The 14,786-nt window shown below is 41.7% G+C and overlaps 1 protein-coding gene across 4 annotated transcripts in view; it reads left to right on the plus strand.

Annotated features, from left to right (window-relative positions):
- Positions 1-14,786, plus strand: part of GRIA1 (glutamate ionotropic receptor AMPA type subunit 1) — a 381,310-nt gene that overhangs the window by 199,063 nt on the left and 167,461 nt on the right. For all 4 annotated transcript variants that reach the window (XM_003404615.4, XM_003404616.4, XM_064278580.1 and 1 more), the window contains one exon: positions 4,403-4,456. In XM_003404615.4, the coding sequence (XP_003404663.2) occupies positions 4,403-4,456 (54 nt within the window). The remainder of the gene's footprint in view (positions 1-4,402; positions 4,457-14,786) is intronic.

Consider the following 14,786-nt stretch of genomic DNA (forward strand, 5'->3'; position numbering starts at 1 on the left):
AGATAGTAGTCATTGCTGTGTAATAGGCACTGTGACAAGTTTCTTCCACGTATAATCTCACTCCTCCCATCAACTCTGTAAAACAGCTTCTGTCAATCCCCCTGCTTTACAAATAAACAAGGCATTCTACTTTTCCAAGGTCTCCCAGCTAGCATAGAAGAAAAGCAGGAAACCAAACCCAACTTGGTCTGACCACAGGGCCCAACCTCTTGGCAACGTAACTTTTCTACCTCTGCTCTCTATAGTTACCTCCTCTGTTAAAAGACAGACTTGCGTTTGTTAGGAAATGGCCTGTTTGTATGGGCAAAAATTGTGGTATATTCAGATTGTTTTAATAGTTGTTGGATTCCTCTGTGCTGATAAGTAAGACTCAGACCTGGGAGGATCTTATAGATCACTTGATTTACCAAATACCTTCCTGTTTTATAGATGGGATTTCTACAGTCAAATTTGTTGAATGATTTGCCTTAGGTTCAGACAATAGTTAGTGACAATGTTGAGTCTAGAACTCATTATCTCCTGACTCTTGTGTCATCCTAGACTATTTAACAATTAGTAATCAGCACCTTTTTAGTCTAATACAAAATGTTCTCCCTAACCTGGAAAAAGGGACTATAATTCCAAATAGGTAATTAATTGCTGGTCTCTGTTGTTAACCCTCCAGCTAGAATGTAAGAAGTGCCATGAGGAAAGGGTTTTTGGTTTGTTTTCTTCCCTGCACTATCTGCAGTGCCTTGAACAAGTGCTTGGTGCCTAGTAGGTATTTGGCAAATATTTTTTGAGTGAATTGAAAGAATGGGGAATCAATGAAGTTTCTAAGAAAGATCTGTAATGTGAAATGGGTCTGGAATTCATTGGTTGGATAAAAGCTTTAAGCTGGAGAAAGGGGCATATAGGGAGGCCCAGAGAGCCTGTGGGGTCCAAGGTTCAAAGCATGGCTTAGTAGGATGGGTGGAGGATGCTGGATGTCTACCAGAAGATAATGGCAGAGGGATGGACACATAATCATGAATAGCCTTGGAAAGCATTCTAAAGAGTCTGGGGTTTGTTCTATAAACACTGGAGAGTCAGTGAAGGTTTTTGAGCAGGGGAATGAGGTTATTTTAATATAGTATTTTAGCAATATATAGGACTAAATTATATAATACAGTCATTAAGTACAGAATGAGTTAGAGATGAAAGACACCTTGTTTTATTTCCTTATAGTGCTTCTCGCCTGCTGAAATCTTGCCTATTTATTTGCATGGTTATCATCTGGCCCACTGCTAAAATGGCAGCTTAGATCAATGAGGTCAGGGGCCTTGCCTCACTTTTTCACAGCTGTATATCCCCAGCACTTAGCATAGTGTCTGGCATACAGTGTGTATTACAGGCGGAATCATGTCCTACAAAAATATGTATTATAAATCTTAACCCCTATAGTGGTTATAGTCCCATTTGGGAATGAATTTTCTTTGTTATGTTAATTAGCAATATTAGTGTAGATGTGTCTGAAGTCAATTTTTACATATAAAAGAGCATATTAAGCAAGCAAGCAAAGAAGCAGAGATGAGGGAAGATAGATGCCAGGCCACATGAAGATCACCAAGAGACCAAGGATCAAAAGCTGAATAGATAAAAGGACCTTCCTTGTCTCTCCAGAGCTGACAGAGTGAGAAAGCCTTCCCCTAGAGCTGGCACCCTGAATTCGAACTTCTAGCCTCCTAAAGTGTGAGAGGGAGCCCCAGTGGCTCCCTAGTAAGTGGCTGCTAATCAAAAGGTCTTTGGTTTGAGCCTACCAGTTACCCCGTGGGAGAAAGATGTGCTAGTCTGCCTCCATAAAGATTTTCAATCTTGGAAATCCTATGGAGAAGTTCTACTCTGTCCTAAAGGGTTGCTATGAGTTGGAATCCACCCAATAGCAATGCGTGGGTAAACTGTGAGAAAATAAATTTGTTTGTTAAAGCTACCCACTTGCGGTATTTCTTTTATAGCAACACTAAGAAATTAAGACAGTTCTTATTCAAGAAATATTTGTTGAGTGGATTAATTACTCACAGAGGGTTTTACAGAGGAGTTGGGATTAGAGTTCTACCATAAAAGATATGAGTAATCAGAGAATGGGGGAGAACATTCCAGACACAAAGATCATAAACAAAGACAATCAAGAGGAAATGAGCTTTGAGGGGATGAAGCACTGAGGTGATGGGCTCCATGCAAAATTGTACATTACCTTTATAACACCTTTCTTGTTTTTTAACCTTGTGTGTATTTGCTGAGCCCTGGTGGCACAGTGGTTAAAGCAATCGCCTGCTAACCAAGAGGTCAGCAGTTAGAAACCACCAGCAGCTCTGTGGGAGAAAGTTATGGCAGTCTGCTTCCATAGAAATTTACAGACTTAGAAACCCTGTATGGTCTCTGTGAGTTGGAATCGACTTAACAACGGTGGGTTTCGGTATATTTGTCTGTTTATCTGCGTCTTCTAAAAAAAAAAAAAAAAATTTTTTTTTTTCTCCCACTAGACTGTAAACTCCAAGAAGGCAAGCACCATGCTTGTTTCACTTTTACTGTATCTCCAGTACAGTGCTTAGTATATAATAAACCCAAAAAAAGCACTTAATAACTGTTTGTGAAAGGAAGGTAGGAAAGGAGAGAAGGCAGGTCAATGAGTAGGAGGTGAGTAGGTGGGAAAGAAGGTTACTATTAGATTGAACCATATGAAATAGCTGATTTTTATAGGTCAGTTATGCTTCGGTCAATTATCAACTGCTTCCTGTTTCATCCTGTAATTTCATCTTGCAGGGACTATATTTCTTCATTGCGTTAATGTGGTGGGATTTGAAATATCTTTTATTTGCTGTTTTCTGTTTATCAGAAGTTGAATAGGTTTTTGATAAATGTATCTCATTGTTGAAAGGGCAGCAAACCATTTGACAAGAAGATGAAAAAGTAATGAAGAATTATTAATAAAATTATCACCCCAATAGTATTTGAGCTCCGTGGTCTAGAATTTCACAATCTAACCTGAGTTTCAGAGCATCCATTGTTTGCACTTACATTTAATTATTCCCCACATAAAAAGAAAAAGAAAAAAAATGTGAGCCGCTATGCACATACATCCAATTAAGTAGATGTCTGAATGTGGGTTTTAATAACCTTGAAAATGTATTCAGTTAGAGAAGAAGCCCAAGTGCTTCTCATATATTTTTGTCTCTTTGCAACAGTGCAGAGAAAGAGGCACTGAACGGGGTGTACTAACTCCAGTTTGTTAACGAAAAAATGAATTCATAGATCAAGTTTACTTGCAGGCTGAGCAAGGACTAGAACCAAGGACTCAGGTGAAAATAAGCCCGTGGTCTCAGCTGTCCCTTGTTGGGTGGTGTATCTGGCTGCCAAGCAAACCCCTGGATAGTTCTTAACACAGATATTTTTCCTACCTCCCATGACTGGTGTACAGTCTACCTCCCATGACTGGTGTACAGTCTGTGCTCAGGATAGAGGGGTGTTTGCTGACACTGCTACCAGGCTGCTGTATGGCCCTAAAAAAAAAAAAAAAAAATGGCCCTAGTCAAGTCATTTTCCCTCTTTGGGGCTCAACTTCCCATCTGTACAGTGATCAGTTGGACTCAATGACCCCGATATTCCCTTCCAGATTCTGTGTTGAGTGAACCTCTCATATATGAGTACCCCTAAATGATTCAGGGGAGAAGGTACAAAACTGCATCAGAACATGGAACTGCATTTGACCATGGTTCATACAAAGAGTTGAAGGTCAAGAACCAGGGTGATAATCAGGCACCTACCCATCTGACCATTCATCCACCCATCCACCCATCTGTCCAGCCAAGTAGCAGATGTTGTCCTGACAATGACAGGGGCTACAATGCACCATAAGATTCCCACCAAGGGAAGATCTCCATGTACAGGCAAGGCTTTGTAGAGAAAGGAGTGCAGTGAGCATTTCAGTTTGGTCCTTGGGGTTATGATAGGATCACTCTACCTCTGGAATTGGACAAGCCTGATTTCAAATCCTGGCACTGTCATTTAGTAGTGGGATGACATCTATGCCCCAGTTCCTCTTTTGTAAAGTGAGGATACTAATATCATTGGACAGTTGGGATGTTGTAAGTTGAATACTTAGGACAGAGCTCTCAATTAATGTTAGTTGCCATTATCATGGAGTCCAGGTGGTACAGTGGTTAAGAACTACAGCTGCTAACCAAAAGGTGGGCAGTTTAAATCCAACAGCAGCTCCTTGGAAACTCTATGAGGCAGTTCTACTCTGGTCTGTAGAGCTTCTATGTGTTGGAAGTGGCTCTATGGCAATGGTGTTTTTGTTTGTTTTTTTTTTTGCTATCATCATTGCTGTTGTTGTATCTTTAATTATTATTATTGATGAATCCCTTCCCCTTGTGTTTTGTAGATTATAAAGCTAGAGAAGAATGGCATCGGCTACCACTACATCCTTGCAAATCTGGTGAGTAGAGCACTGTGGGCTCTCAGCTCAGGGCCTTTCCATGTTTGGACCCCTCTAGCTTCTGCGTTCCCTGGCTGATGTGTGCTCTATGATGGGAAGTACAGGGCTGCCTTCAGCCCTGGCAGTTTACCTTTCTGCCCTACCACATCCCTGCTTGTCAAAACACAGCAATTGTTGGTGAGCTTCTAACCTTCCGTGGAATTGAGCGTGCTAGCAGGCAGGCCTTCCTCAGTCATCGCAATTCGAGTTTCAGTTGGCTTTGCAATATGGACAAAATCACCACATCTTTGAGTGCACACAAGACGTTTGGACCCCACTGCTTTTGACCCTCTATTTTGACCTCAATAATACTTTTGTAGTTTTTGCTGTTAGGTGCCCTCAAGTGGAATCCTGCTCATGGTGACCCCATGTGAGCAGAGTAGAACTGTTCTCTATAGTTTTCAAGGCTGTGACCTTTTAAAAGCAGATCACCAGGCCTATCTTCCAAAGTGCCTCTGAGTGGGTTGAAATCAACACCCTTTTGGCTAGTAGTTGAGCACTTAACCATTTGTGCCACTCAGGGACCTAAGATAGTTTTTTGTTTATAAATAACAAACTTTTTTTTTATTGTGCTTTAGGTGAAAATTTACAGCTCAAGTTAAATTCTCATGCAAAAATTTATACACATATTGTTATGTGACCCTAGTTGCAATCCATATAATGTGACAGCACACTCCGCCTATCCACCCCCCATTTCCCGTGTCTATTCAAGCAGCTATCCATTTCTGCCTTCTCATCCCGCCTCCAGACAGGAGCTGCCCATTTAGTCTTGTGTATCTTATCTTATCTACTTGAACTAAAAAGAAGCACGCTCTTCACAAGTTATTTTATTTTTATAGTCCAGTCTAATCTTTGTCTGAAGAATTGGCTTTGCGAATGGTTTTAGCTCTGAGTTAACAGAGAGTCTGGGGACCATGTCTTCCAGGGTTCCTCCAGCCTCAGTCAGACAATTAAGTCTGGTCCTTTTACTGGAATTTGAGTTCTGCACCACACTTTTTTCCTGCTCCATCAGAGACTCTCTGTTGTGTTCCCTGTCAGGGCGGTTATTGGTGGTAGCTAGGCACCATCTAGTTCTTCTGGTCTCAGGCTGATAGAGTCTCTGGTTATGTAGCCCTTTTGTCTCTTGGGCTCATATTTTCCTTGTGTCTTTGGTGTTCTTTATTCTCATTTGCTCCAGGTCGGTTGGGGCCAATTGATGCATCTTAGATGGCCACCTGCAAGCTTTTAAGACCCCAGATGCCACTCACCAAAGTGGGCTGCAGAACTTTGTTATGCCAATTGACCTAGATGTCCCCTGAAACCATGGTCCCCAGACCCCTGCGCCTGCTATTCTGGCCCTTGAAGTGTTTGGTTGTGTTCAGGGAACTCCTTACCTTTTGGTTTATTCCAGTTATGCTGACTTCCCCTGTATTGTGTGTTGTCCTTCCCTTCACCTAAGATGATTCTTGTCTACTATCTAGTTAGTGAATTCCCCTCTCCCTGGCCCCCATCCTTGTAACCATCAAAGAGTGTTTTCTTCTGCCTTTAAACATTTTCTCGAGTTCTTACAATAGTGGTCTCATACAATATTTGTCCTTTTGTGACTAATTTTACTCAGCATAATGCCTTCCAGATTTATCCATGTTGTGAGATATTGAACATATTCATCATTGTTCTTTATCACTGCATAGTATTCCATTGTGTGAATATACTATAATTTATTTATCCATTTGTCTGTTGATGAGCACCTAGGTTGTTTCCATCTTTTTGCTATTGTGAACAGTGCTGCAGTGAACATGGGTGTGCATATATCTATTCATATGATGGCTCTTATTTCTCTAGGATATATTCCAAGGAGTTGGATTGCTGGATTGTATGGTAGTTCTATTTTTAGCTTTTTAAGGAAGTGCCAAATCAATTTCCAAAGTGTTTATACCATTTGACATTCCCACCAGTGTTCCAGTCTCTGCACAACCTCTCCAACATTTATTTATTTTGTGTTTTTTGGATTAATGCCAGCCTTGTTGGAGTGAGATGGTATCTCCTTATAGTTTTGATTTGCATTTCTCTAATGGCTAGTGGGAAACCCTGGTGGTGTAGTGGTTAAGTGCTACAGCTGCTAACCAAAAGGTCTGCAGTTCGAATCTACCAGGCACTCCTTAGAAACTCTATGGGGCAGTTCTACTCTGTCCTTTAGGGTCACTATGAGTTGGAATTGACTCAACAGCAAAGGTTTTTGTTGTTGTTGTTTTTTGTTTTGGTTTAATGGCTAATAATCGTGAGCATTTCCTCACGTATCTGTTAGCTGCCTGAATGTCTTCTTTGGTGAAGTTTCTGTTCATATCCTTTGCCCATTTTTAAAATTGAGTTATTTGTCTTTTTGTTGTTGAGGTTTTATAGTATCTTGTAGCTTTTAGAGACTGGACCCTGATCAGATATGTCGTAGCCAAAAATTTTTTCCTAGTCTGTAGGTTGTCTTTTTACTCCTGGTGAAGTCTTTGGATGAGCACAAGTGTTTGATTTTTAGGGTCTCCCGGTTATCTAGTTTCTCTTCTGGTGTTTGTGCATTGTTAGTTATGTTTTATATTCTGTTTATGGTGTGTAAATATAAACATCTAAATCAAAATTATACTAATAATGACAAATCTTTAACCAGAAACAAATTTTCCAGCATGAAAAATACTACACCAATTTAGTTTTTATTCACTTTTCTATGTGGCATAAATAAATATGTCTTTTATAAAAAATGTGTTTTCATTTTAATGTACTAGAGTTCTTTTAATCAGGTGCAGGTATTTTCTCTGTTACAAAGAGTTGATTTATCAAATCATTTTTTTGTACGTAACAGATTTTACCTAGTAATGTGTGCCATTATGAGTTCTCTTCTGGGGCCACTATTTCTACCAAGTCTGTTTTCTCTGAATCATGTTCTGCACATCTACCTACTTTATCATAAAGTTTGATTCTTCCATCAATTCTTTTCCAAACTCAAATGTACTTTTATTTTTTCATTAGTGTCATTTTTTAAAAGAGATTTACTGAGATGTAACTCACATACCAAACAATTCAACCCTTTAAAGTGTACAATTCAATGATTTTTGGTATATTTGCAGAATTGTAAAACTATCACCACAATCTAAGTTCAGAACTTTTTCATCATCCCGAATAGAAACCCCCTACCTATTATCAGTCAATCCCCAGTCCTCATCTCCCCCAGCCCTAGGCAACCACCTGCCTACTTTCTCTCTCTGTGGATTTGCCTATTATTCTGCACATTTTATGTAAATGGAATTATGCAACATATAGTCCTTTGTGACAGACTTCTTTCACATACTACAGTGCTTTCAAGGTTCATCCATGTTGTAGCAAGTATCAGTACTTCATTCTTTTTTATTGCCAAATAATATTCCATTGTTTGGATATACTACATTTTGTCTATCCATTCATCAGTTGATGGACATTTGGGTTGTTTCCACTTTTTTACATATATGAATAATGCTGCTATAAACATGTAAGAGCCATTTAAGGGTGATACACATGTTTTTGGGGGACGCAATTCAATCCATGACAGGCCTGGTGACCTACTTCTGAAAAAATCAGCCACTGAAAAACCCTATGGAGCACAGTTCTACTCTGACACACGTGGGGTTGCCACGAGTTGGAGTTGACTCCACGGCAACTGGTGGTGGTAGGATTTAGGCTCAGATGTTAATGGCTCAAAGGTATTTGCATTGTAAATGGTGATAGTCTCCCCCCCAAAAAAAAACATTTTCAATGATGGATTTTTTTTTTTTTAACTCTGTAGTAAAGAGAGCCCCTGGCATCCCTAGAACCCAGATCTTTAGCGCTAAATCTCACTTGCTTGTAGGGAAACAGAAATATCCAGGGTCACACAGCAAGTCTACAATAGAGCTAGGCCTAGCACCATGCTTGTTATTGGCAGCATCCAATGCTGGAGGATATCTCTCAGTGCAGACCCTGTAGGCACCCTGCTGCTAGAGAATGCACAGACCCAGGGTGGGGACATGTGTAATTACCTCTCGGGGGAGGATAGAAATTACACATCAGCGCCCTCAAGGCCACTGAATGACCCCAGGTAATTCCATGGCTCATCCCCATCTGTTGCCCAGTGACCCCTCAGTCACAGCATCACGAAGTCAGCCCCTTGGGTTTCGGTACCCTTCTGATCTGCACTTTTCTTCTTCTGACCTAATGAGCTTCTCAAATCCTTACAACTGCCAGCTAATAGGACGCAAATTGCATATACCATCCAAACACAAAAGACTTGCATGTTCCAATAGATTAGTTGATAATTAGGCTTCAAATTACTAATTAATTCAGTTTGAAACATAGTCGAGTATGTGGTGTGTGTGTTTCTTCCCTCTTCAGAGGAATAACGCAATTTATGAGATGATAATTTTTAGAAATTCCGCCACATAATTAGCCTGCTGCTGCATAGAGCTGACCCCTCCTTCAGAGTGTTTGTGATTAGTGTGTAATTATAGAGTTAGAAACCACGAAGCCCCTGAAAGATCTAACAAAAGGAGAGGGCTATGCTTTTATTTTGTAATTCTTTCCGTCACTGTCAGAATGCACAAGCTTCAAAGTAACCAGCAGTATTATTCTAGCAGGATTGCTTCGGAGGGATGCTGGAAGAAAGGAGGGAAGGAGACTATGGAGAGGGAGAAAAAAAAAAAAACCTGCTTTTGCCCAGACACCACCTTTAGCTACTTTTTGGTCTTGGGCAACTCTCCAGCTCTCAGCTTCCTCGTCTACCAATTGACAATAGCAGTTCCTGCTGTACCCACTCATAGCATTATTGAGGGAGATCCAATATGTTGCCAAATGCCACCATGCCTTGAAAAGCTAAAAGTGCTCTGCTTGGGTGGGGAATTCTTATTTCATATACTAAATCCACCTGTCTGTACATATTCATATACTATGCCTGTATGTGTGTGTGTGTATGTATGTGTGTGTATATATATATACGTATATGCATATATACACACACATATATGTGCTTATATATATGTATTTGAGTCTTACAAATATTTGATAGGATAGATACGTATTTATATTTTTTTAGCATTGGTATGTTCACAGGAGTCCCTGGGCAGTACAAATGGTTAAGCACTCGACTACTAACCGAAAGGTTGACAACTGAAGCCCATCCACAGGCACCTCGGAAGTCAGGCCTGGCAATCTGTTTCTGAAAGGTCACAACCTTGAAAACCCTATGGAGCAGTTCAACTCTAAAACGCATAAAAAAAAAAAAAAAAATGAGGTTGCTAAAACCCAAACCCAATGCCGACTCATAGCGACCCTATAGGCCAGAGTAGAACTGCCCCATAGAGTTTCCAAGGAGCGCCTGGCGGATTTGAACTGCCAACCCTTTGGTTAGCAGCTGTAGCACTTAACCACTATGCCACCAGGGTTTCCATGTGGTTGCTATGAGTTGAAATTAACTTGACAGCAACTGGATTGGGATTTTTTTGGTTTGGTATATCCATAAAGTGAACCTGAACTATGCAGAATTGGAGAGCTATGCCATGATTTCTCACTGGTGAGCCTGGGCCCTGGAGTCTGCTGGAGGACCAGGCCATCCAGTCTGACTGTCAGTGCTCTTCCAAACCCCAGCACTGACTCTGGGTCTACTCACTGCTCCTAAATTATGGTCAAAGCAGACGTCTGCAATTCAAAGCACCCAGGGTTTTTTTTTTTTTTTTTTTAGGGTTAGAGCCCTTTTATTGTGAGCTACTAGCAAATCTTAGAAAAGACTAGTGTTTCTCAAAACAGATGACCTCTGGACCCCTGTAATGTATCTGCAGAGCCAGTTTGGAAAAAGTGCATTAACAATTAAACACTTTTTGCCACTGTGATTGCAAATATGAGTACCCAAATCATCAGGCGAATGACCAGATTATTAATATTGATGATGAGAGTATCATTGAAATAAAAGCACAGCATTTTAAAATTCTTATGGAGAAATAGCAGACCTCTGAGTCAATACTGAACCAGCTTATTGTTCTTCAGTGTGGGCCATGTGGGGCCTCCCGGGAAAGAATAACAGTAATAATAACAATACCTCCAACTTGCACATCATATAATAGCTTATGCAACATTTTCACATGAATAACGAGACTGAGTTTTAAACCTTACAACATTCCTATGAGGTAAACCAGGTAAAGCTCATCACCCCCATTACATAGACATGGGAACTGAGGCTCAGAGATGCTAACAGCTGAGCAGCAAATGAGGAAGTTAATGGAATTTGGCTCTCAAGAATTTGAGGAAAGCCAAGCAATGTAGATGTAAGAATAGGACAGCCAGGTTAACCTGATGCTAAGCCACATCAGCCACTGAACTGAAATTCTTTCAACCCCTAATAAATAATAACAACAATAGTAACAATGACAACTTCTACAATTTATTGAAGGGTTCTACATTCCAGACACGATGATAAACACTTAAATATATATCCATTAAACCTTCACAGTAGCTCTTGAGGTAGATAATATTATTCCCATTTTTCAGATGAAGAAACTGAGGTTTAGAAAGGTTAAGTGACTGTCCCACGGTCACAAAGTTTATGAAGTGATGGAGCTGAGTAGGGTTCCCCTCCAGGTCTATATATCCCCAAAGTCCATGTTTTTTCAACTGTGCCATTGTGACTGCTTAGCATGGGGCTGGGGGGAGGGGGCGCGGTGGTGGCGGTGGAAAGGAACGTTGAAAAGATGGCTTAAGTTTAAATCTCGTCTACAGTGCCAGCGATAACCTGGAATTTCAACTCAGGCTCTCATACTCCTATTGGGCACTTTCTCCATTCTGCATTAATGCGATTTAATTATAATTATTATTTCTGGTATGTAAGAAAGCCGAGGGAGAGATTGTGGGGTCAGGTCATCCTAGATCATATTAGGGCATTTGGGAACAAGGACAGACAGTCATTTCTACCTTATGATTAAAGATTAACTCCTGTGAAATGTTAGAGTCGAAAGCTTTGGTCCATGTGGTAGCTAGTCTGAACTCCCGCCCCCAACCCCCAGCTCCATGCTGCAGCCCTCTTCGAGATCAACCCTAAGAAGAAACTGTTCTTTTGTCTCTTGCTCCCCTACAGTGCAAAATCTGTCAATTCCTTCTGTAAGGCTGACCTCACTCACTGTCTTTTCTGCGCCTCTCTTCCCACTGTCTCATGTCATACAGAGTCACGTTTGGTTTCTGCAGCCCCTGGTGAGATGAGTGGTACAGTAGTTGGGGAGGGTGCCCCTGGGGTCAACAGACCCAGGCTGGAATACTTACTAGCTATGTGACATTAGTCAAGTTACCTACCCTCATGTGTAAAAAGGAAATAATATTATCTACCTCTTTGTGGTATATTTTGAGAATTAAGTGAGGTAATATATATATATATAGCACTTCCTGTAATACCTGGCCCAAAGAAAGTACTCAATAAATGTTAGTAATTACTACCACCATCACCATTGTCCTCCTACTCATCATCACTACTATTATTAGTAAGGAAAGAAGACACTTCATATCTGGGGACAAGATGTTAACTTTGAGGTCCCTGAACCCCCTTCCCAGACTAAATCTCATCTACCTGTTATATGTCACCATAACCCAAAGCATTTTTCACTTACCATAATTGAGATTAAACAACTGAGTCACAAATATTTAAGGCCTTCCCCTCTATCTGTAAGCTCCTGGGGGAAAGGCCTTGTTCACTGTTGAATTCCCAGTACCTGGCAAAGTAGGTATTCTTCAAAAAGTCATTGAATGAATGAATGAGCAAGTGAAATGGTTTTTCAGGAAATAAACAACATTTGCTCCCATATATCACATGCATTTAAAGGCAAATTCATTGTGTCTATGGGAAAAGAGACAGTGAGGGTATGAGCAAAGCTGTAAATAGGCAAGTGAGTAAGTAGGGTTGGGCCGAAGAGAGCTTCTAACCCACTTCCATAAGGGCCAGAATCTCCTCTACAGCATTCCTAACAGGAGCCCATCCACCTGGTTCCTGCCTGGATGATACCCAGTGACGGGAGCCCACACCTCTGAGGCAGTCCATTCTCTTTGAGAAGGGCTCTGACAGTTTCTTCCTTGTACGGGACACAGTCTGCCACCTGTGTCTCCCTCTCACTGGTAGTGGATCCACCCGCCCTCTGCCATTGTAGAGCATGTCTGTTTCCCTACCACAAAAAAGCCTTTGAGTATTTGGAAAACTGCTACCCTGCTTGCTCTTTTGTGCTTGCTACTCCAAACTGCACACCTGCCTACCCCAACCTGCACACCTGCCTACCCCCCCAGAACCTTCTCCCAGGCTGTGGTTCTGATAGCCAAGCACCAGAACCTCAAACACGGTTGTAGGCTGGGCTCATATGAGAGGCACTAAGACACAACGCTTGACTTTCTTCCTAGAAACAGCATGGCCATGCCTTCCAGCTAGATCGTCATAACATGCAAACTAAGTTTTAAGAGGAATGCCAGAGAGAAGCTACAAACTGTGACAGTAGTGCAAGTCCCACAGATAGCCACGTGAAGTGCCAGAGCGTGAAGTAAGAGGCTAGAGAGGCCTCAGCGGGCAGCGTGTCTGAGGTGTCTGGGAGGGACACCTAACGCTGCATCCTCACGGCCTGCAGCATGCTTAGAGTGTATTCAAAAGAACTGAGAGAGTTATTGCTGAGGGATCTCTAGAAGCTCATCTTATCCAGCCCCCTCATTTTACAAAACAGGACTTTGGAGACCCAGAGAAGAGAAGTGACTTGTTTAAGGTCACCTAGAAGCTAAACCACCACCCATCTGTCAGTTTGATTATGAGGATGGTGCCGCACCAGGCAACGTTTCATTATATTGTACGTGGGGTTGCCATGAGTCAGAGTGAACTCAATGGCAACTAACAACAAAAACAACAGAAGTTAAACAGCAGAGCTGGGCTGGGATTTGGAGCATAGTGTGCTCTGTTCTTTGTTGTTTCTTTTCCCCCATTTCTACCCCCTCTGTATGTCTACAGTGTGCATGTTTGCCTGTGAGTGCATGTGTGTGTCTCTGCGTGGGGGTGAGAGAGAGGAGGCAAACTGAGAGGCCCTTCCTCCCTCCTCCCTTGGGAGACATTCTTTTCCCTGATGGGCTCATTGCAGTGTTCCCTTCGCCCTCCCATAAGCCTTCCCTCTCTCCTTCTGCTTTCCCCTCACTCTTCTGTAGCAGCCAGAGCATGTGGATCGCTCTGTAATAACCACAGCTGACACTGCAGAGAGCCTCTGGAAAGAAAGGAGGTGGGTGGGCAGAAAGCCCAACCCCAGATCCCAAAGCACGCTCAGCTCCTGGGTGGTCCAGCACCCCATCGGGCAAGGCAGGGATTGGTACTCTTTATATCCACACCCATGTTCCCTTTCCATTTGGGTGTAATTCACTCTCAGAAACCCTTGCGATTATAGCTGTGTTTCATGAGTCAGAAAACTGAGGGTCAAGTTGGTGAAAGAAGTTTTTCAAGGTCACATGGTAAAACTAGAACCTGAACTCAAATCTCTCCGATTCTAAAGGCTAGGCTCATTCACTGCTGAAATCAGGGGAAACCTTTACAACTCTTAGGACTGTTACCATAATTGGGCAAAACCAAGAAACAAACTCTTTTCCTCCTCAAATCCTGGTGTAAGCACCTACTAGCTGTGTGACCTCGGGCAAGTCACTTCACCTCTCTGAACCTCAGCTTCCTCATCTATAAATGGGATAGTAATATGTACCTCATAAGATAAAGATTAGATTAGTTAATAAGTATAAGCTTTTAGAACAATGTGTGCACCACAAGCCCGGGGTCTCATCCTAACTCTACTATCATTATCTATAGACTCATTACCATACAAGCAAATCTTTTTTTTTTTTTTTTCTCAATTTGTTCAAGATTTGGCACAATGCTTTCAAAAGGAGTAATTCATCCAAAGAAGTCTTCCAGCTGTGCAATTTAGGGTTCTAGTTTTTCTGCCTCTCTCTGCAATTCAGAAGTATCAAAAACAATTCTCCAAGCCACATTGGCTTCCTTCATTATAAAGGAGAGGCTGCCCATTAATCTCAGATACTCAGTGCTTACACCCTTTGCTCTTACAAACTGCGCACACCTCAGTGGATTTGTAATGCCCCTCATGCCTCCCCATGTGGGGTCAGCATCCTGAGGGCCATTGCGGATACACAGGCCAGTGGCTGCAATTGCTCTGCCAGAGATGGAAGCCCCCTTGCCACCACAAGCTTAGAAGCAGGGGGGTTCCCTTAGCACATAATTTTGGCAGGTGGCAAGAGAGATTCAGTCCTCCTTTCTTTA

Source organism: Loxodonta africana, chromosome 2, assembly GCF_030014295.1.
Source record: "Loxodonta africana isolate mLoxAfr1 chromosome 2, mLoxAfr1.hap2, whole genome shotgun sequence".
NCBI lineage: Eukaryota > Metazoa > Chordata > Mammalia > Proboscidea > Elephantidae > Loxodonta > Loxodonta africana.